This window comes from Sus scrofa, chromosome 5 (assembly GCF_054392235.1).
Source record: "Sus scrofa isolate SSC_HxYL_T2T_F1_AM1 chromosome 5, Sscrofa_HxYL_maternal_Yorkshire_Landrace_v2.0, whole genome shotgun sequence".
Classification (NCBI taxonomy): Eukaryota; Metazoa; Chordata; class Mammalia; order Artiodactyla; family Suidae; genus Sus; species Sus scrofa.
This window is the reverse complement of record NC_139387.1, coordinates 50,981,066-51,005,207: the sequence shown is the minus strand read 5'-3', so window position 1 is coordinate 51,005,207 and position 24,142 is coordinate 50,981,066. Positions and strand designations below refer to the sequence as shown.

Below are 24,142 nucleotides of genomic sequence, written 5' to 3'. Positions count from 1 at the left end.
TCAGGAGAGAATGAGAGTAAAAAAAGGCAAATTACTTGTTAATATTAATTAAAACCTAATTATCCATCGACAGAGGAATGGATAAAGAAAATGTGGGATACACACACACACACACACACACACACACACACACACACACACACACTAGAATACTACTCAGTCATAAAAAGGAACAAAATAATGTCATTTGCACCACATGGTAGACCCAGAGAAGATCATAGTAAGTTAAGTTAGTCAGACAGTGAAAGACAAATATATGCTATCACTTATATGTAGAATCTAATAAAAATGACACAAAAGAGGGCGTTCCTACCGTGGCTCAGTGGAAACGAATCTGACTAGTATGTATCCCTGAGGTCGCAGGTTCGATCCCTGGCCTCGCTCAGTGGGTTAAGGATCTGGTATTGCCATGAACTGTGGTATAGGTTGAAGATGCAGCTTGGATCTGGCACTGCTGTGGCATAGGCCAGCAGCTATAGCTCCAGTTCGACCCCTAGCCTGGGAACATCCATATGCCATGGGGGTGGTCCTAAAAAAGACAAAAAAAAAAAAAAAAAAAAAGATAAAAATAACTTATTTGCAAAACAGACTCACAGATTTCAAAGTCAAATTTCTGGTTACCAAAGAGGAAATGTAGGGGTGGGGTAGGGATAAATTAGGAATTAAGGATTAATTTATATACACTAGTATATATGAAATAGATACCTAACAAGAATCTACTGTATCACACAGAGAAATCTACTCAATATTCTGTAAGAACCTATATGGGAAAAGAATCTGAAAAAGAATGGATATACACATATTTATGACTGACTTACTTTGCTATACACCTGAAACTAACACAACATTGTAAGTCAACACCAATAAAATAAAAAACAAAAAACAAAAAACTGCACAGAACTTCTTGGACCTCAGGGATCTCTAGTCAAACCTTTGTGAATAGCTGTCTTAATGAATGGCCTGTAACAACATATCCTTACTGTACAACAGGTGTAGGGGGTGGAGTTCCAAAGTGGTGAAAGAGCTATAGAGACAGGGATAGAAGGTTGCGTGCTCTGCCATTATGGCTGTGCATCTGAGCTGCTTTCTGGAAGTACTTGGACTCTGGTCAATGATAAACACACACAGAGTCATAAGGTATCTTCCCATTAGCCAAATGACTTTGTTTACTATTACAAGCCTGGGGGGTAGAGGACCACGGGATGAGTTTAAAACTCATGTCAATGACTTCTCTGAGAAACTCTTTTAAGACATAGCAGCTCAAAACACCAAGCAGAGATACTTGCTTTCTCATCCTCTCCTTTGTTTTATTTTCTTTACTGAAGAGTCTTCTCCCATTAGTCACTGATATGGACATTTATGAGAAACGTGCTACCAGTAGCTGATGTCTCATTCAACTGAAATGAATCAATTCACTTGGCATCCTGCCTCACCAAGGACATGTTAGGTACTTCTAATCCTGAATTTTCTCATCATCCAGCAGCCTGTGATCAACATCACCCTGTGACAATTTAAGAAAGAATTACTTGAAAGAGGAAATGCCAAGAATCATAAAATAAAGGCTGGAGAGAAAGTATGACAAAGGTAGCGACCACAGGTGTGTAACAAAGTCAAGAGACCAGGGAAAGAGTTGGGGGGGGGGGATTACTTTGCATAGAACCGCAGCTTTCTCCATCTCCAAATGCTTTTCATGCCATTTTGCCTCCTTTTCTGCACTTCCAGGCGTATGACTCTGCTTCCGTAGTAAGAAGGGATCATGCTGTTGTCCACTCCACATGGTTTAATTCCTCTAACCAGAAAGCTTTTTGTAATAATTTCTATTTTGTTGCTATCTACATGTTCTTAAGGCATCAGATTAAATATCACTCTTTGGCCACTGCCTCCTGGTCCCCATGCCCCTTCTCACATTAGGTTAGGTACCTATAGCATCCTCACTGGTCTCTCTCTTTTCACATTTGTCACCATTGTGTTAACATGTTGGGGAGAGGGTGGTAATTCTTTGCTTAGGAGTATCTTTCCCTTCTAGAGTCTAAGCTCCATGAGTGAAGACCCATACCTTGCTACTTCAACAATTTTTTAAATGATTTTTTATTTTTTCCATTATATCTGGTTTACAGTGTTCTGTCAATTTCTAATACTTTAAGTGCTCAATAAATATGTGTTGATTAATTAAATTAATACATTATTAAGATAGGGTTCAGCTCAAGGTGACGTGACCACACATGCAATGGTATACATGGTAGAATCTACCCCAAAGCTCACACTTGTTAAAGGTAAGAAATTGACTCCAGACCACTCTTCCTCTTGATTGGAGATTCCAACTTATGTTTTATTGTTCCACTTTTCTTTTCATTCTTGTATCAGGTGAAGTCATACCCCAAAATACACAAAAAGTATTTTAGGTGTCATCAAATAAATTCAGTTTTTTGATAGGCTATAAACTGGGGGCTAGCACTAACTTAGAGTGGGTCAGAGTCATAACGTTAACTTTATTTCCTTTACTGCTTGTATCATGCAGGCTCTGTAATCTATGGCAAGAATAGGCTGGTTAAAAATGATGGTGTTTCTGTAAATATTTACAATCTGACCTGTGAAGCTGGAGTACAGCCAGTTCTGAATGCCAACGGAGAGCCAAAATACACTAGTTACCCAGAGACCACCCTGATGTCAAATCTAAGAGTTTATTTTGTTTTGTTTGCTTGAATCTCTGTGGCAGGAGACAGAGAACAGCCTTTTTCTGGATCCTTTCATGTATCTAACATCTATGACAACTCACCCTCTTGGGTTTCCTCTATCATTTTTCTTCCCCCCTCTCATCTGGACCCTTGTACACCCAACCCCAATGACCACGAGCCAAGACCACAGTCCAATCATGGGACCCCAGCATCATACAGTGAAAGAACAGCGGGGGAGGAGTCGAGTTACCGGGCTCTGGTCTTGGTCTTTACACTAGTTATCTGTAGGATAATAAGCAGCACTTAGTTCTGTGCACCTCCCATTTTTATCTACAAAATGAAAAGATTAAAAATTCTTTTAAGGTTTCCCCTCCTCTACTCTACTCTTTATTTTCCCTCAGAGAAATTACCTTTTCATAATATGGATTCATTTATTTCAAGTCCTAAATTGATCTTTCCAGCCTTGATCTCGCCCACTGTCATCTGTCCATATGCTATTTCCATTTAAGTGTTCCACGAATATTCAAGACTTAAAGGCTACACACTACTGATGGCAGAGCAGACTGGTTTCTTTTGAAAAGCAATTTAGTAATGCATCTCAAGAGTCATGAAATATGCAGATACTCTTTGACATGGGAATTCTACTTCTAGAAATCTATCATTGGAAAAATGATTCAAACTATTGTTTTTAAAAAAGCCATAAAGAAAAGTTCAGAGACAAGATGGCGGAAGAGTAGGGGGACACGCTCGCCCTCTCCCACAAACACAACAACAACAAAAAAACACATCTACAGGATAAATGACTCCCACAGAACAGCAACCAATCACTGGCAGAAGAACCTAAACTCCAATAATGGCAAGAAGTTCATGACATTACTAGGTAAAACAAGAGAAAAGAGGAGAGTGACAGAAGGTGAATCCGAGCAGGACGGGCGCTCCTGAAAGGGAACTGCGGAGGAGAAAGGGATCCTGCACCCTGGAAAGTCACCTACTGGGGGGAAAGATCAAACGAACCAGAGGAATCTCCAGATGCAGAGAAGAGTGTAGCAGTAAGTTGGAGTTCTGAAAAGTAGATCGAGAACTGAACGGACCGTCTAAACTATGGGCACAGTCACCAAAAATTGAGATGTCTGGGTCGGGGCTGGGCACCGAGACCTCGGCTCCAGAGGTTAGTCCTCAGGAAAGGGCTGGGGGGTGGGGTGGAGCAGAGACTGCTTGGGAGGTCTAGAAACTGGTCTGTCAAGTTTGACGGGGCAGAGACTGCCTGGGAGACTAGAAAGCAAAGCTGTCGCAGAGGAAGGGAGCAATACTCTAGGGGCGGGGGAGTGGAAAGCCACATCAGAGGGAACCTGGGAGAAGAGCCTGGTCTGCACCCGAGCTGGGGAGGGGAGGGAAGAAGGGGTGGGTCCCCATAGAATACTCCCCATGCCACAGCAAGCTTACCGGCCCGCTAGCTAGCAGAAAGCTGTGCTTCCCAGTGCATCCCCTCCCCCAACCCCCTACACCCCCTACGCACTCGCTGGACCTGGGGCTGCCTGCCATCCGGGAGGGTTGGCCTCAACAATTGCCTTAAGTCTACCACTGCAGGGGCTGTCCCTGCACAGGCCTGCTTGCCCTTTGGAGGGGCTACACCCCCGCAGAGCAGCACCAAACAGCAGCAGCCCCCGAGAAAAGGCCTGAAGCCCAGAAAAGCTAGATCAAGCCTAGCCAGGCCTTGAAAAGATCTGCCTAATTCTCAAACAGTCTTTCTGAGTCGGGCTGCCCTGGGGAGGAGCCTCTTGGGTTGGCAGTGGCCCAGCTAGCTTCCCAAGACCCCAGGGGGTGCCAAGCTCTCACGGATCAGCTGCATAGAACTGCCAGCTCCAGGCAGGACCCCCTGCAGCCCAGAAAAGCTACACAAGCCCGGCCGGGCCGTGAAAAGATCTGCCTAATTCTTGGACGGTCTTTCTGAGTCAGGATGCCCTGGGAAGGAGCCTCCTGGCTTCGAAGCTACCCAGATAACTGCTCCAGCCCTCAGGGGGTGCTGCACTCCCGAGGAACAGCTGCCCAACACCGCCAACCCCCTGCAAGAACCCCACAGCCTAAAAACACCAGAGCAAGCTCTGCCCGACCGAGTGAAATCTGCTACCATCGTAGTGTGGACCTCCCAGTCCTGTCTGCCCTCAGGAAGTCCTCCTTTGCTTCATAGAGACCCTGTTAGCCCCATCAACACTCCAGAAAAGCCACACTGCCTCAAAAAAGACTGACCAACAACGCCAGCCCTCAGGAAACATTCCAGGGCAGTGACAAAGCAAACGCTGCCTGGTCACAGAGAGTACAACTCCCTCAGGAAAAAGAAAACAACAAGCAAGATGAAGAAGCTGAGAAACCACACCCAGCCAAACCAATAGGAGAACTCACCCAAAACAGTCAACAATGAAACAGATCTCTGCAGTCAGACAGACCTGGAGTTCAAAAGAGAAATAGTGAAAATACTGAAGGAATTAAGAGAAGATATGAACAGTAATGCAGATACCCTCAGAAAGGAACTAGAACATATAAGGAGAAGCCAAGAAAAACTAGAACATTCATTTGCAGAGATATAAACTGAACTAGGGGCAGTAAAAACCAGAATGAATAATGCAGAAGAACGAATCAGTGATAAGGAAGATAGAATAATGGAAATCACCCAATCAGGTCAGCAGACAGAAAACCAAATCAAAGAACAGGAAGGCAATATAAGAGACCTATGGGATAATATAAAGCGGGCCAATCTACGCATAATAGGAATTCCAGAAGGAGTAGAAAAAGATAAGGGAATGGAAAATATATTTGAAGAAATTATCCCTGGAAACTTCCCAAATCTAAAGGATACTGGGTTCAAGACACAGGAAGCACAGAGAGCCCCAAACAAATTGAACCCAAATAGACCCACACCAAGACACATCATAATAAAAATGGCAAAAGTTAGTGATAAAGAGAGGATCCTAAAGGCAGCAAGAGAAAAGCAGAATGTTACCTACAAGGGAACCCCCATAAGGTTATCAGCTGATTTCTCTACAGAAACACTACAGGCCAGGAGGGAATGGCAAGAGATATTTAAAGTGCTCAAAGGAAAAAATATGCAACCTAGAATACTCTATCCAGCAAGAATATCACTTAAAATAGGAGGAGAAATAAAAATTTTTTCCAACAAACAAAAACGTAAAGAATACAGCAACACAAAACCCAGGCTAAAAGAAATACTGAAAGGGCTTCTCTAAACCAAAAAGAAAGGAAGGAAAGGGAAGAAAAAAGGAAAAAAAAAAAGAAGAGGAAGAACTAGGACTGCGGAAACCGCAATCAGAGAGCAGTCACTCAAATAAGCCAGCATACAGATTTAATCATGAACATGCTTCAAACAAAATAAAATTGAAAAGAAAAAAATAAAAAAGAGTCATCAAAACCATAAAATGTGGGCAAGGGATGTTAGGAAGTAAATAACCCTTTTTGTTTGTTTGTATGTCTCTCTTCTTAATTTTAATATAGTAATGAAGTGTTTGAACTTACAGGACCATCAGGCTAAAACACACAATTATGGGAAGGGGTTAGCATACTTAAAAAACAGGGCAACCACAAGCCAAAACCAAATATTGCATTAGCAAAAAATGAAAAAACAAAACAAAACAAAACAAAACACTCAAGCAGATAATAACAGGAGACCATCCAACCAAAAAAAAAAAAAAAAAAAAAGGAAGAATGGAGAACCATAGAATCAACTGGAACACGAGGTTCAAAATGGCAATAAATAATCATCTATCAATTATCACCTTAAATGTCAATGGACTGAATGCCCCAATCAAAAGACACAGAGTGGCTGAGTGGATAAAAAGGCAAAAACCTTCAATATGCTGTCTACAAGAAACTCACCTTAGGACAAAGGATACATAAAGATTGAAAGTGAAAAGTTGGGGAAAAATATTTCACGCCAATAGACATGACAGAAAAGCAGGAGTCGCAACGCTCATATCAGACAAAATAGACTTTAAAACAAAAGACATAAAGAAAGACAAAGAAGGACACTACTTAATGATTAAAGGATCCATCCAAGGAGAGGATGTTACTATCGTCAACATATATGCCCCAAATATAGGAGCACCCAGATACATACAACAAATATTGACAGACATAAAGGGAGATATTAATGAGAATGCAATCATAGTAGGAGACTTTAATATCCCCCTCACATCAATGGACAGATCCTCTAGACAGAAAACCAATAAAGCAACAGAGATCCTAAAGGAAACAATAGAAAAGTTAGACTTCATTGATATCTTCAGGACACCACATCCAAAAAAAGCAGAATACACATTCTTCTCAAATGCTCATGGAACATTCTCAAGAATCGACCACATATTGGGACACAAAGCTAACCTCAATAAATTTAGGAGCATAGAAATTATCTCAAGTATCTTCTCTGACCACAATGCCATGAAATTAGAAATCAACCATGGGAAAAGGAAAGAGAAAAAACCTACTACATGGAGACTAAACAACATGCTACTAAAAAACCAGTGGGTCAATGAGGAAATCAAGAAGGAAATTAAAAACTACCTTGAAACAAATGATAATGAAGACACAACCTCTCAAAATCTATGGGATGCTGCGAAAGCAGTGCTCAGAGGGAAATTTATAGCAATACAGGCCTTTCTCAAAAAAGAAGAAAGATCCCAAATTGACAACTTGACCCTCCACCTAAACGAATTAGAAAAAGAAGAACAAAAAAGTCCTAAAGTCAGCAGAAGGAAGGAAATTATAAAGATCAAAGAAGAAATCAATAAAATAGAGACTCAAAAAACAATAGAGAAAGTTAATAAAACCCAGAGCTGGTTCTTTGAAAAGGTGAACAAAATTGACAAACCCCTGGCCAGACTCACTAAAAAGAGGAGAGAAAGAACCCAAATCACCAAAATTATAAATGAAAAAGGAGAAATCACAACGGATACAGCAGAAATACAAAAAACCATAAGAGAATACTATGAACAACTATATGGCAACAAGTTTGACAATCTGGAAGAAATGGACAATTTTCTAGAATCTTACAGCCTGCCAAAACTGAATCAAGTAGAAACAGACCAACTGAACAGACCGATCACTAGAAATGAAATTGAAAATGTCATAAAATCACTCCCTACAAATAAAAGTCCAGGACCAGATGGCTTCACAGGTGAATTCTATCAAACGTATAAAGAGGAATTGGTGCCCATCCTCCTTAAACTCTTTCAAAAGGTTGAAGAAGAAGGAAGACTCCCAAAGACATTCTATGAGGCCACCATCACCCTCATTCCAAAACCAGACAGAGATACCACCAAAAAAGAAAACTATCGCCCAATATCATTGATGAATATAGATGCAAAAATTCTCAACAAAATCTTAGCCAACCGAATCCAACAACATATCAACAAAATTATACACCATGACCAGGTAGGGTTCATCCCAGGTTCACAAGGATGGTTCAACATACGCAAATCAATCAGCATCATACACCACATTAACAAAAAAAAACAGTCAAAAATCATATGATCATCTCAATAGACACAGAAAAAGCATTTGACAAAGTCCAAGATCCATTCATGATCAAGACCCTTGCCAAACTGGGTATAGAGGGAACATTCCTGAATATAATCAAAGCCATTTATGATAAACCCACAGCAAATATAATCCTCAATGGGGAAAAACTGAAAGCCTTCTCACTCAAATCTGGAACAAGACAGGGATGCCCACTCTCACCACTGCTCTTCAACATAGTTTTGGAAGTCCTAGCCACAGCAATTAGACAAACAAAAGAAATAAAAGGCATCCATATAGGAAGAGAAGAGATCAAACTGTCACTGTATGCAGATGACATGATACTATACATAGAAAACCCTAAGGACTCAACCCCAAAACTCCTTGAACTGATCAACAAATTCAGCCAAGTAGCAGGATATAAGATTAACATTCAGAAGTCAGTTGCATTTCTGTATACCAGCAATGAAATATTAGAAAAGGAATACAAAAATACGATACCTTTTAAAATTGCACCTCACAAAATCAAATACCTCGGAATACACCTGACCAAGGAGGTAAAGGACCTATATGCCAAGAACTATAAAACTTTAATCAAAGAAATCAAAGAAGATGTAAAGAAATGGAAAGATATTCCATGCTCCTGGATTGGAAAAATCAATATTGTAAAAATGCCATACTACCCAAAGCAATCTACAGATTCCATGCAATCCCTATCAAATTACCCATGACATTTTTCACAGAACTAGAACAAACAATCCAAACATTTATATGGAACAACAAAAGACCCAGAATCGCCAAAGCAATCCTGAGAAACAAAAACCAAGCAGGAGGCATAACTCTCCCAGACTTCAAGAAATACTACAGGGAGTTCCCGTCGTGGCGCAGTGGTTAACGAATCCGACTCGGAACCATGAGGTTGCGGGTTCGGTCCCTGCCCTTGCTCATTGGGTTAACGGTCTGGCGTTGCCGTGAGCTGTGGTGTAGGTTGCAGACGCGGCTCGGATCCCGCGTTGCTGTGGCTCTGGCGTAGGCCGGTGGCTACAGCTCCGATTCAACCCCTAGCCTGGGAACCTCCATATGCCGCGGGAGCAGCCCAAGAAATAGCAACAACAACAACAACAAAAAAAGACAAAAGACAAAAAAAAAAAAAAAAAAAAAAGAAATACTACAAAGCCACAGTCATCAAAACAGTGTGGTACTGGTATCAAAACAGACAGACAGCCCAATAGAACAGAATAGAGAATCTGGAAATAAACCCTGACACCTATGGTCAATTAATCTTTGACAAGGGAGGCAAGAACATCAAATGGGAAAAAGAAAGTCTATTCAGCAAGCATTGCTGGGAAACCTGGACAGCTGCATGCAAAGCAATGAAACTAGAACACACCCTCACACCATGCACAAAAGTAAACTCAAAATGGCTGAAAGACTTAAATATACGACAGGACACCATCAAACTCCTAGAAGAAAACATAGGCAAAACACTCTCTGACATTAACATCATGAATATTTTCTCAGGTCAGTCTCCCAAAGCAATAGAGATTAGAGCAAAAATAAACCCATGGGACTTCATCAAACTGAAAAGCTTTTGCACAGCAAAGGAAACCAAAAAGAAAACAAAAAGACAACTTACAGAATGGGAGAAAATAGTTTCAAATGATGCAACTGACAAGGGCTTAGTCTCTAGAATATATAAACAACTTACACAACTCAACAGCAAAAAAGCCAATCAATCAATGGAAAAATGGGCATAAGACCTGAATAGACATCTCTCCAAAGAAGATAAACAGATGGCCAGCAAACACATGAAAAAATGCTCAACATCGTTGATTATAAGAGAAATGCAAATCAAAACTACCATGAGATATCACCTCACACCAGTCAGAATGGCCATCATTAATAAATCCACAAATAACAAGTGCTGGAGGGGGTGTGGGGAAAAGGGAACCCTCCTGCACTGTTGGTGGGAATGAAAACTGGTACAGCCAGTATGGAGAACAGTTTGGAGATATCTTAGAAATCTATACATAGAACTTCCATATGACCCTGCAATCCCACTCTTGGGCATCTATCCAGACAAAGCTCTACTTAAAAGAGACACGTGCACCCGCATGTTCATTGCAGCACTATTCACAATAGCCAGGACGTGGAAACAACCCAAATGTCCATCAACAGATGATTGGATTAGGAAGATGTGGTATATATACACAGTGGAATACTACTCAACCACAAAAAAGAATGATATAATGCCATTTGCAGCAACATGGATGGAACTAGAGACTCTCATTCTGAGTGAAATGAGCCAGAAAGACAAAGACAAATATCATATGATATCACTTATAACTGGAATCTAATATCCAGCACAAATGAACATCTCCTCAGAAAAGAAAATCATAGACTTGGAGAAAAGACTTGTGGCTGCCTAATGGGATGGGGAGGGAGTGGGAGGGATCAGGAGCTTGGGCTTATCAGACACAACTTAGAATAGATTTACAAGGAGATCCTGCTGAATAGCATTGAGAACTATGTCCAGACACTCATGTTGCAACAGAAGAAAGGCTGGGGGAAAAAATGTAATTGTAATGTATACATATAAGGATAACTTGATCCCCTTGCTGTACAGTGGGAAAATAAAAATAAATAAATAAATAAAAAGAAGTAGCTTTTGGCAAAAATAAAAATCATTTAAAAAAAAAAAAAAAGTTCACACACACCCATGCGCGCACACACACACACACAAGAACCCAAATGAACAACAGTTGGGATATTATTAAAAAAATTATAATTCATCATTTTCATAAATTAATAAGCAGCTATTAAAATGACATTTTTGAAGGCCATTTAGCACCAGGAAAATATGTGTAATATTATTTATAACTATAACTTAACTGCAAGTGAAAAGAAGAGGATATAAACTATATGTGAATGTTGAGCAAACAAATAAAAACCCACTAACTTGAAAGGATACCTGCACCCTCCCATTCACTACGGCATGGATGAATGGATAAAGAAATGTTATATATGCATACATACACACAAATACACACACACAATGACATATAATTCAGCCATTAAAAGAATGAAATCTTACCATTTGCAACAGCATGGATGGACCGTAGGGACATTGTTCTAATTAAAATAAGCCAGAGACAGACAAATACTACATGATTCCCTTATATCAAAAAATGAAAAACATGAATCATACTCCCTGACTTCAGAATATACTACATACCTACAGTAATCAAAAGCGTATAGTACTAGTGCAAAAACAGACACATGGATCAACTGGACAAATAGAGAGCTCAGAAATAACCTGACATACTTATTGTCAATTAATCTACAACAAAGAGGCAAGGATACACAGTGGAGAAAAGACAGTCTCTTCAATTACAGGTACAGGGGAAACTGGACAGCTACATGTAAAAGAATGAAATTAAAACATTCTCTAACACCATATACAAATAAAACTCAAAATGGATCCAAAACCTAAATGTAAGACCAAAAACCATGAACCTTCTAGAGGAAAACATAGGCAAAACACTCTTTGACATAAGTTATAGCAATGTGTTTTTAGATCTAATTCCTAAAGCAAAGGGTACAAAAGTGAAAATTAAAAAAAAAAATGATGTAATTAAAAGCTTATGCACAGCAAAGGAAAGCATCCAAAAAAACAAAAAGACAACCTACTGAAATAGAATATTTGCAAGTGATATAACTGATAAGGGGTTAATTTCCAAAATATATAAAGAGCTAATATAATTCAACATAAAAGAAAACCTGATTAAAAAATGGGCCTGAATAGACATTTTTTTTTTCTAAAGAGGACATACGGATAGCTACCAGGCACACAAAAAGATGCTAAACATCAGTAATCATCAGGGAAATGCAAAGCAAAACCACAATGAGATATCACCTCACACTTGTGAGAATGACGATCATCAAAATGAACAACAACAAATGTCGAGGATGTGGAGTAAACTCTTGGTAGGAATGTAAGTTGGTGCTGCCACTGCGGAAAACAGTATGGAGTTTTCTCAAAAAACTTAAAAATAGAACTACCATTTGACATAGTATTCCACTCCTGGGTATATATCCAAAAAAATCCTGAAAACACTAATTTAAAACCATCATAGCAGCATTATTTACAACAGCCAAGATATGGAAACAACCTAAGTGTCCACTAACAAATGAATGGATAGAGAAGATATGATATATATTAGATATGATATATATTGTATATTAATTACATATTATGTATACTCAATCATAAAAAGAACGAAGTTTTGCCATTTGCAACAACATGAACGGACTTAGAGGGTATTATGCTAAGTGAAATAAATCAGACAACGACAACCAGTATACGATACCACTTAAATGTGGAATCTGAAAATGCAAGAAACCAGTGAATATAACAACAACGAAAAAATAGATTCACAGAACAAACTAGTGGTTACCAGTAGAGTTGGGGGATTAAGAAGTGCAAACTATTATGTATGAGATAAACTACAAGGATATATTGTACAACAGGGAATGTAGCCAATATTTCATAATAACTATAAAAGGAGTATAATCTTAAAACATTGCAAATCATTATATCGCACACCTGTAACTTATAACATTGAGCCTCAACTACAATTCAATCAAAAAAGTTAAAAAAAAAAACAAACCACGCAACCCACAGATTCAGAGAACACATTGCAGAGGATGGGGGTGGATGAAATCTGTAAAAAGCTCAAAAGATACAAACTTTCAGTTTTAAAATAAGTACATCCTGGGGATATAATGTACAGCATGGTGACTACAGTTAATAACACTGAATTGCATATGAAAGTAATCTTAAATGTGTTCATCATAAAAAAAAAACTTTGTAACTATGTATGGTGCTGAACCTATTATGATAATCATTTTGCAAAACATACAAATATTGAATCATTCATTATGTTGTAGACCTGAAACGAATAAAATGTAATGGGTCAATTATACCTCGATTAAAAAAATAAATATATTAAATAGACCAGGAGGAGTTCCCACCCTGGTGCAGCAGAAACAAATCCAACTAGTATCCATGAAGATACAGGTTAGATCCCTGGCCTTGCTCAGTGGGGATTCGGCCTTGCCATGAGCTGTGGTGCAGGTTGCAGACTCGGCCTGGATCCCGAGTTGCTGTGTCATAGGCTGGCAGCTATAGCTCCAGTCAATTTGACCCCTAGCCTGGGAACTTCCATATCCTGCAAGTAAGACCCTGAAAAGTCAAGAGCAAAAAAAAAAAAAAAAAAAGACCAAGATATTAAAAAGTGATAATATTTGTTATTCCCAGATGTTATGGGTGAAAAGTATATTTATTTTCTCTGATTCCTCCATACTTTTCATTACATTTTTATATAATTTATATAACTGAGAAAAAATGTTGCAGCTGATTTCATGTCCTCTCTTCCTAAAATCTTGCTTCTCCACAGCTTCCCCACAGTGATCAGTGGTCATGTATCTTCTCTGTCCTTTAGGTGCTCTGCTCTGGAGTTCTTACTCTTCTTTTTTTTTCAGCCTTCACATGCAGACAGTTCCTAAGTACAAAAGGATTCTTCTTCGGAAAGACAGTCTATCCATTCCCACACCACCTTCCTGAAACAAGGCTCTCAACTACTCACACCAGAATGCACTGAAAAGCTTCCGCCGAAAGACCCCCAGATTTCCATAAGAATTTCTTCCTCACATGCTTCAAAGCACTTTCCTCAGACTCTTCACTTTGCTTCCTATTATCTATCAGTTTCAAATTTGTGCTCCACAGTGGCCCTTAATACTCTCCACCATACAGTGTGTTTTCAATTTATTGACCTACTTTTCAAATTTTCCCTTCTCAAATTCTCCACTGTGTCCAAAGAGATTTACTTGCTATCTTCAAATTCCAACAGGGTAAGGAGCACAATATTCATTCCAGACAGAGAGTCTAGAAAGGATTATTACATTCCTAGTTTTATTGGCAGTGAAGCTAGGAAATGGTGTCAAGAGTCAGTCAGCAGTATGCTTGCAGTAAAGGCAGGGCATGCCGAAGGAATCTTGCTTCCCGTTTTTGATAGAATCACAACCTTAAATCAGGGGAAGGATGTCAGCAGGAGTCTGACAAGGTGTCTTTGAACATCCTTATAGCTAAGGCCGAGGGAGGTAAGCTAGATGATAATATAATTCAATAAATTAATCAAAACTTGAATAACCTAGAGTCTTGACTAAAACTGAGATGAACCTCAAGAGAAGATTCTAAAGACACAATGTTGGGCTTCCTACCTGCTACCTACCTTTGCACCATTTAAGAAAAAAATCAAAACATAAAGTAACTAGAAGAATTCTTATTCATTGCCAAATGAAACATCTAGAAATGGTCGCTGATACAATAAATGGCAGAAAAAAAACTAAAAAGTCCTCAAACCCTAGAAATTTCAGGCTGATATAAAGAAGTTGAAATTAAATACAGAAAAAGAAGAATGCTTAGAGTTTCCACTGTGGCTTAGTAATAATGAACCAGACTAGTGTCCATGAGCATGTGGGTTCGATCCCTGGCCTTGCTCAGTGGTTAAGGATCCTGGGTTGTCGTGAGCTGTGGTGTAGGTCACAGACGTGGCTTGGATCCTGCATTGTTGTGGCTGTGGTACAGGCCAGCAGCTACAGCTCCGATTCAATCCCTAGCCTGGGAACTTACATATGTTACAGGTGTGGCCCTAAAAGGATAAAAAAATAAAGAAAGAATGAAATGATTCTTTTATCCCAGTTTATAAAAACTTATCTGAGAACTGGATGAGACCCAGATTAATAAGCATTCACATTTTTTAAGGATTTCAGTTGACTGTATCTCCTATCTGAGCCAGAGTGTCATGTGGATGCTAATCAGCTAATATCATTCATTTTAGGGTGTCATGTAATAGAAACAAAGTCTCAAGCCAGGGAAGTATCTCCCTTCCACCTGAAATTACTGAACTACAGTTCAAAGAGCCAGTAACATATGCGAGCCACTGAGTCATAAAGAAAATGGACCATCCAGAGACTATGAAAAGCACATGACCAGACAGTGTTTAGAAGCCAGAGTAAATGAGAAACAAGTTGAGAGAACCATGTTTTGCATAGAGAAGAGTTGTTCTGAAAAGCGACAGCAGTGCTATACAGCAGGATCTCATTGCTTATTCATTCCAAAGGCAATAGTTTGCATCTATTAACCACAAATTCCCAGTCCATCCCACTTCCTCCTCCTCCCTCTTGGCAACCACAAATCTATTCTCCAAGTCCATGATTTTCTTTTCTGTGGAGAGGTTTATTTGTGCCGCAAATTAGATTCCAGCTATAAGTGATATCATATGGTATTTGGCTTTCTCTTTCTAACTTATTTCACTTAGTATGAGAGTCTCTAGTTCCCTCCATGTTGCTACAAATGGCATTATTTTGTTCTTTTTAATGGCTGAGTAGAATTCCATTGTGTATAGGTATCATATCTTCTTAATCCATTCATGTGTCGATGGACATTTAGGTTGTCTTGTCTATTGTGAATAGTGCTGCAGTGAACATATAGGTGCATAGGTCTCCTTCAGGGAAAGTTCTGTCTGGATATATGCCCAAGAGTGGGACTGCTGGTCATATGGTAGTTCTATATTTAGTTTTCTGAGGTATCTCCATACTGTTTCCCATAGTGGTTGTACCAATTAACATTCCTACCAACAGTGTAGGAAGGTTCCTTTTGCTCCACACCCTCCCCAGCATTTGTTATTTGTGGACTTATTAATGATGGCCATTCTGACTGGCATGAGATGGTACCTCAGAGTAGTTTTGATATGCATTTCTTTAACAGTCACTGATGTTAAGCATTTTTTTCATGTGCCTGTTGGCCACCTGTATATCTTCTTTGAAGAAATGTCTATTCAGGCCTTTTGCCCATTTTTCCACTGGGTTGTTGGCTTTCTTGCCATATTGTGTAAGTTGTTTGTATATTTTAGAGATTAAGCCCTTGTTAGTTGCATCATTTGAAGCCATATTTTTCCATTCTGTAAGTTGTCTTTTTTTTTTTTTATGGTTTCCTTTGTTATGTAAGTTTATACCTTGAAGAAATGAAATCATTTGCCCTCAAAAGGTGTGAGGCCAGGTGGATTTTCCTCTAATAGTTTCTCTGTGCCTTGCTTATGCATCTGAAGTATTCTTTTATTAAAGATTCAAAACATGGGAATTTCCATTGTGGCTCAATGGATTAGGAACCTGACTAGTGTTTGTGAGGATGCAGGTTCGATCCCTGACCTCGATCAGTGGGTTAAGGATCTGGCATTGCTGCATGCTGTGGCTTAGGTCTGCAGCTGTAGCTGATTCAACCCCTAGCCTGGGAACTTCCATATGGAGCCAATCCAACAAGACTCTGTGATCTTCTAACAGATATTAAGACATAAGATCTATAAGATTATTGGTAATTGGTTCCATTTTGAATTCAAAGAAGTTAGTCCATTGGCAATTCCCCAGAAAAATATAAGTAGTATTAAAACCAGCAAATACCATGTGTTGTTCTTGATAGATTTTGTCCCAAAGTGACAGAGACTAGACCAATAGCCTATAGTGGGCCATCCTTGCCTAAAGGCCACCCACGTAACAGAGAATATTGGAGTGAGAAAACTAGGTCTGTAATTTCTTAAGAAGAAAACTGACATAGAGATTAGTTGTCCAATACAAACTTACAAATTAATCAATATAAAAATCTGCATACTATTTATATATTCAAAAGAAAAAATTTAAAAATATTTTGTGAAACTAAACGGAAAGAATTACCTGCTCAGCCAACAATGATGCTAAACTTGAATATGCATCTGCAAACTCTGGACCATATTTAATGGAATCCTTCAGTAAGGTGATAGCCTCTTCCTTTTTCTCTTGAGACCTAGAGATTATAAGAGGGGCAAAAAAGAACATCTTTTAATAAAACCTTGTTTAAATCCTCTGATAAGACTAGAAAAGCTCATTTCCTTTTGCAAAGATTAGCAGATTCACTCTGGATTTTACTGCAAATGAATTAAACTACACTTTCTCAAGGTGCTAACAAGTTTCTGTCTCTGAATTCTCAGTGGGAAGAGATGTTAAGATGTAAATGATTAGAAATCAGGTTATTCACTGATTTCTCTACTTTCCAAATCTTGCTATACACTTTTTTGAGGGTTTTATTTAAAATTGTAAAGTTTTATAACCCAGAAAGTTTGCCCTTCGGAGGAGCAATTTTGGGAGCATTACCGAGATGGCATGGAAGCCAGTTTACAAGGATGGGCAGGCTCCCAGCGGGGGCTGAGCTACCTGTCAGCAACAAGCTAGTCAACTCCCATGTTCATCTTTGCTGTTATATATTAGAGAGATAACTTTTCTACACAATTTGTGAAATTAGAAGATACCATGACTACTAGCTGGCAAAGAATGATCAGCTATTTTATTGTCATGTTTTTATTGAAAACTGGGCTGATGCTCTTCCTTCTTTTAGTCTTCTCCCAGGGATTATGTGTTTGATTCAAAGAGGACTCAAGGACCAAAAGTTATTACCATGATTTTGGGTGACAGTTCTCTTTCCTGTTAGTGCCCTAGAGAAACACTGGGTTCTGAGCCTGGTATAAGTATCTCTGAAGCCGAAAATGTACACTGGCAGTGATTAACTCTGCCACCAATACAATTCCACAAACACTGACCTCTTGCCAAATGCTGGACATTTTAACTGGCAAAAGAGGTGAGATGCAGATTAGAACCCCTGGAATGAGGGAGAGCACACAGCCAAAGGGCCCCCCCAACTTTGTCAGTTACCAATATCAAATTGTGTGCTTATGTTTTCACTGCATACCAGTCAACAACCATTTATTCAGCAATGAATATGGACCAAACACTCTGGTCAATTTTCACCTAACAGTATTAGTTTAATTCTCACAACAATCCCATGCAGCAGGTATTACTGTCCTATTATACTCATTTTTTTAATGAGAAAACTTGGATTCAGAAAAGTCAGGTGCTTCCTCATATAACTAAAAAGTTCTAGGTCAAGTTCCAGTGCTCCATCACACCGTAGGTGCGTATTCTAACTATTTAGAAATCCACCTCTCATGACCTTGATGTTCAAAGTGTGAGCCATGGACCAGTGTCATCAGCATCACCCAGGAGCTGGTAGGCAATGCAGAAGTGCAGGCCCACCCACATCTAAAGAACCTGACGCTGCATTTTAAGAAGATTCTCAGGTAATTTGTATGCACACTGAGACTTTAGCTGCACTGCTCTGGGAATTATGAAAGGCCGCTAAGAGTAGCTCCTCCAATAAAACCCCTATGGAGAGCTACAAGCTCTATAGGACAAAGTTCTGTAGGGGAAAACTAATATTGACTCCACCAGTTTGAGTTCCACATGCTGCTAGAAGCAGCAGGTTACAAGATGATTTTTACCCTACAAGACAATCTCCTCCTTTCCTTGGGGAAAAAAAGGTCACATTTCTAGCAGAGACACTGCATTTACTACTATTCAATTTAGCAAACATGCAAACATTTATCATTGTGTGTTAGGTGTTAACTGTTTCCCCGGGGAGGTGGCTATCCAGATTATCTTCTTACTATGGTCTAGCTAACTCCTACTTGGCTCCTCTCAATAGACAGCCCTATCCTTGATATCAAGGTATAACACGTGTCTTTAACTGGCTCATCTTTGGGACGTGGCTTTAAGGTTGCATGGTTCTAAGAAATTTGCATTATAGATCTCTCAGTGATGTTTTTTTTTTTTTTTTTGATTCACTCATTTAGATGACAAACATTCAAAAAGTGTCTGTAAGACGCTATGGAAGTCTACTATATCTACATGTTCTTTGGTTTCTACTCTAAAATATACTTTGAGGTAATTCTTCCATGGACATGCGTTTTTAAATGAAACCTTATTTTCAATCTTAGTAATTTAACTATTGATTTCATGGTAAGAATTCTTTCCCTAAGGGTTTCTTAAATCTTTATTAACAATAATTTGGAAAATTTCCTAATATCCAAAGGAAGATACACATTTAGGAAATTACGGCTAAAAATTAAGTCCCTCTGGACATAATTTAGCTTGGATATTCCTCAAAATGAGCAGAGAAAAAGCCAACAACAACTGGAGAGTAAAGATTTAATGATTTTCATTTGCTATGACTCATATTGGTGAGAATGACAACTTAACCTTTTGTGTATGAACTCAGTGAGAATACTTACAACAGCCCCTGAATCTAAATATTTGACATCATCCATTCACATTCATCTGACACAATGGAAAAGTTAGCATCAAAGTTATTCACGGGGATTTCAAATTATTTATGAAAAATTAGACCCCTATTAATCTTTGAGGGACTGATACACTTTCAGAAAAACATCGCATCATGTGACAACTCATGTGGTATATATAAATATTACAAGAGACACTCTTGGGTGACTCTGCTTTTCTCTGGGAGCCTTTGAAAGTCTTTAGACACTGATAGTGGTAAGGCACGTGCCAAGTTGACAGATATCTTTTATTTTTTTACTTTTCAGGTCTGCACTTGCGGCATATGGAAGTTCCCAGGGTCGAATTGGAGCTGCAGGTGCCTGCCTACACTGCAGCCATAGCAATTCCAGATATGAGCCATGTCTTTGACCTACATCACAGCTCACAGCAACGCCGGATCCTTAACCCACTGGGTGAGGTCAGAGGCTGAACCTGCATCCTCATGGATACTAGTGAGGTTCGTTACCACTGAGCCACAATGGGAACTCTTAATTTTTAATGTTTTTTAAAGAAAGCCCAAGGAATTGCTAAGTGGAAAATTTGCTATTATTGTTTATGTTTCTCAGAGGAAGAGGAATAGTAGGGAAGATATATTTCATCTTGTAGTCTCATTTTTGCTCACCTCTTGGTAGGAGCTTATGAAACTGGTATGATTTTGATGCAATAACCTACAGCAAATAATTGCCTAAATGGAACTTTTCTTGGTCGTATAGTAATATAATCACCACATGAGCACTGAACTTCATTTCAACCTGTTTCTGAATTCAATAGCATCCTTTTCGTATCTACATTATGGCCCAGGTTTCTTTGCTATTTATCTCATATTAAAAAACAGGGCCAATATTCCTACAATTGTATTGAATTCTTGCCACGTAAAGTGAATCTTAGTTTTCCTTTTTAATACCTCACTTCACATCCTGTTTCTTATTTATTTATTTATTTATTTTTGTCTTTTTGCTATTTCTTGGGCCGCTCCCGCGGCATATGGAGGTTCCCAGGCCAGGGGTCGTATTGGAGCTGTAGCCACCAGTCTACGCCAGAGCCACAGCAATGCCAGATCCGAGCCGCGTCTGCAAACTACACCACAGCTCACGGCAACGCTGGATAGTTAACCCACTGAGCAAGGGCAGGGATCGAACCCGCAACCTCATGGTTCCTAGTCGGATTCGTTAACCACTGCACCACGACGCTAACTCCCACATCCTGTTTCTAGTTCCCTCTTTCTTCTCCTTCTACTATATGGACAACTAAAAGATACATTTTTTTCCTAGAGCATTGCTCTCAACACATCTCTTTAAATAAAAACCTTTGTCAGTGCTCCCACTGCTTACAGATAGATGCTTCGTTTAAAACCCTCTATAATACAGTTTTGACCAACATTCCAAACACACCCAGTGTTATGGACTAGTGGGTACTAGTCCAGCCAAAGTGGCCCTTGGCATATCTATTCTACAGAACCTAAGAGATCACCTACTCCAACGCTTCTCTGCCCTCACCCTGTGTTAAAAATCACTTGTGGTGCTTTTATTATTATTTTTTTTTTTAATATATATATTTTTTTATTTTCCCACTGTACAGCAAGGGGGTCAGGTTATCCTTACATGTATACATTACAATTACATTTGTTCACTTGTGATGCTTTTATAAAGGCCTTAGTTAGAAGAGCTCCTGTTGTGGCTCAGTGGTAGTGAACCCGACTAGTATCCAAGAGGATGAGGGTTCGATCCCTGGCCTTGCTTGGTGGGTTAGGGATCTGGCATTGCCACAGGTTGTGGCATAAGTCACAGATGCAGCTAAAATCTAGTGCTGCTATGGCTGTGATGTAGGCCTGCAGCTGTAGCTCTGATTTGACTCCTAGCCTGGGAACTTCTATGTGCCATAAAAAGAAAAAAAATCGGAATTTCAAATGTAGCGTGTTCCATCAGCAGGCCATGAACGGCTTTTCTGCATTCACTTTGTTAAATATTATGCACTCTGTGTATGATAGTTACTAGGTTGTAAGCTCCTTCATAGGCAGGACCTATTTCTTATTAATCTTATTTCTTTTATCCCAGAAGCTAGTATAGTGATCTCTACCAAAAGAAATGCAACAATTGCTAAATTATTTTTTAATCATGGTTTTATAATTTTTACTATATTTTATTTTATTACATTTTATTATTTTTCTATTTAGTTTTGTCTATTTTTATTGAAGTATAGCTGATTTACTGCATTGTGATAATTTCTGATGTACAGCAAAGTGATTCATTTTTCAGATTCTTTCCCATTGTAGGTGATGATATTATTTTCTTTATTCCTGGATCTTCATAAATATTCTTAAAAATTTTTCTTTCCCTCCTCCCTCCCTTCCTTCCTCCCTTTCCTTCTTTTTTTTTTTTCCCCCAGGCCAGCAGTGGCATATGGAAGTTTACGGGCCAGGGACTGAATCCAAGCCAGAGCTGTGACCTACGCCACAGGTGCAGCAATGCTGGATCCTTAACCCACTGCACCACAGGTTATCACAAGAATAATATAATTATCTATTTTATATCTCTGTTTCTACAACTCCTCTCAATATTACAGAAAAGATCCTAGGAAGAGAGAAGCATCTCAAGCCTTAGAATCGTAAGAAAATGACAAGTATAGTTTCCATTTATTGAGTACTTCTTATTTACCAAGCACTGCTAAGAGCTTCTCTACCTTAACTCTGCACAAATCTAAAAGCACAGACTCAAAAACCAAAATGCCTGGGTTCTGAGTCTACCTCCACTATGTACTAGCTGTGCTTCCTTGGGCAAATTATCTGATTGCTTTGTGTCTCTGGCACACAGTAGATACTAAATGTTTTGGCTTTTATTAGCTCATTTGATGTTTCTAAAGCCACCCATTAAAGGGAGTTCCTGTCATGGCTCAATGGTAAAGAACCCGACTAGTATCCATGAAGATGCAGGTTCAATCCCTAGCCTTAGTGGGTTAAGGATCTGGTGTTGCTGCGGGCTGTGGTGTAGGTTGCAGATATGGCTTGGATTCCAAGTTGCTGTGGCTGTAGCGTATGCTGGCAGCTATAGCTCTGATTCGACCACTAGCCTGGGAACTTCCATATGCTGTGTGTGGCCCTAAAAAGAGCAAAAAAAAAACCAACAACAAACAAACAAACAAAAGACACCCATTAAAACCTATATATCCTAGCCCTTTAAAAATTAATTTCTAAAATCAAGGAGAATGCGGTGTTTTTAAAATCCCTTCCAAAGTAATATACTTCCACTTTTCAAACTATTTGCAAAAAATTTAAGTTAGATGTTTGAATTATTTTTCCTGTGTCTAGTCTGATACTATAATGGATTTTTAGTATAATAATTATCTTTAAATACACAAATGAATATCACTGCACTAAATGTAAATTAACCCAGTAACACAGAATCAAACCCCCTAGACATCTCATTGGAAAGGCAAATGCCAAGCCTCCTCAGAAGCTTAAAGGACAGACTGAAAGTTCGGAATCCACTCAGCTGATGTTACAGCCACACAGACAAGTGATTCTTCATTTTGCAGCGACGATGACTAAAAAGAATCAGGAAACATGAACGAATGAGAAGCAATTTTGAACTGCTTCTTCAGACACGCCAGGAAAGCTGCTTAGAAAAGAAAGGCCTAAGAAGTTATTTCCCATGTAAAAAGGGATAACAAGAGAGGCAGAACATTTCAAATAGACATTACAAAATTCTTAATAATGGGAATTACCTCTGTACTCTGTACAGATCACCTCTGGGCCAGCACTAGACAGCGTTAAAACTCCCTAATGCATTCTTTTTGGCTCTCTAATAGGCAATTGAGGGAAATCTGAAGCCCATTATCAACATAAGCCCCATCTATTATGAACACTGTTGGCCATTAAGACAGGAATGACAAGTCAATTCAAAAGGGGGAAAATGTGAAAATAACATTTTCCTCTGCATTCACCAAGCATGTGATAGCAGGTAACCAAGTCCACAGTTTGTTTTCCTGAATTGCAGGGGAAAAGCTTGAAGTAAGCTGCTCATAACTGGTGAATAAATTGACAAAATAGAACCTCAGTACATCCCTGGTCCAATTAGGCAGGGACATACCTTTCATCTTGAGTCACAGAAAGGAACACTCTGAATCCCTGTGGAAACTTGGGTCACACTGAGGGCACTGAGGACAGTCAGAGCCTCTGTTAAGGGTTCAGTTGGCAATGATGGAAGGATTAGGGATACCTAGGGAGGTGAGAGAAGCTGGTGGGAGTAAAATTGCTCCTGGGTTAGGTAATATTTATTGCTTCTCTGCATTGTAACTGTCCTCATCTGCCAAATAGAGTCACCAGCTCATGACTGAAAATCCTCCATATTCCATGTTTACTTTCCCTTAGATCAACTGTTCTCAAATTTTAGTGCTTAAGGATCATTAAGGGGTAGTTGCCTGGTGGCTTAGCGGGTTAAGCATCTCGCTTTGTCACTGCTCTAGCTTGGGCTACTGCTGTCATACAGGTTGGATCTTTGGCCCTGGGAATGTTTTTATGCCACAGGTGCACCCAAGGAAAAAAAAAAATCATCAAGTGTTTGGTAAAATGTAAGATCCCGGGTTTCATAAGATCTGGTAGTTCTGGGGCAAGGTCAAAGAATCATTCTTCTCTTTTTAAATCTAATTTTAATTAGACTATAGATGATTTTACAGTTTTG

At 39.2% G+C, this 24,142-nt stretch overlaps 1 protein-coding gene across 3 annotated transcripts in view; it reads right to left on the bottom strand.

The window, feature by feature from the left end:
* Positions 1-24,142, bottom strand: part of TMTC1 (transmembrane O-mannosyltransferase targeting cadherins 1) — a 303,326-nt gene that overhangs the window by 25,726 nt on the left and 253,458 nt on the right. For all 3 annotated transcript variants that reach the window (XM_021092123.2, XM_021092125.2, XM_021092124.2), the window contains exon 13: positions 16,992-17,100. In XM_021092123.2, the coding sequence (XP_020947782.1) occupies positions 16,992-17,100 (109 nt within the window). The remainder of the gene's footprint in view (positions 1-16,991; positions 17,101-24,142) is intronic.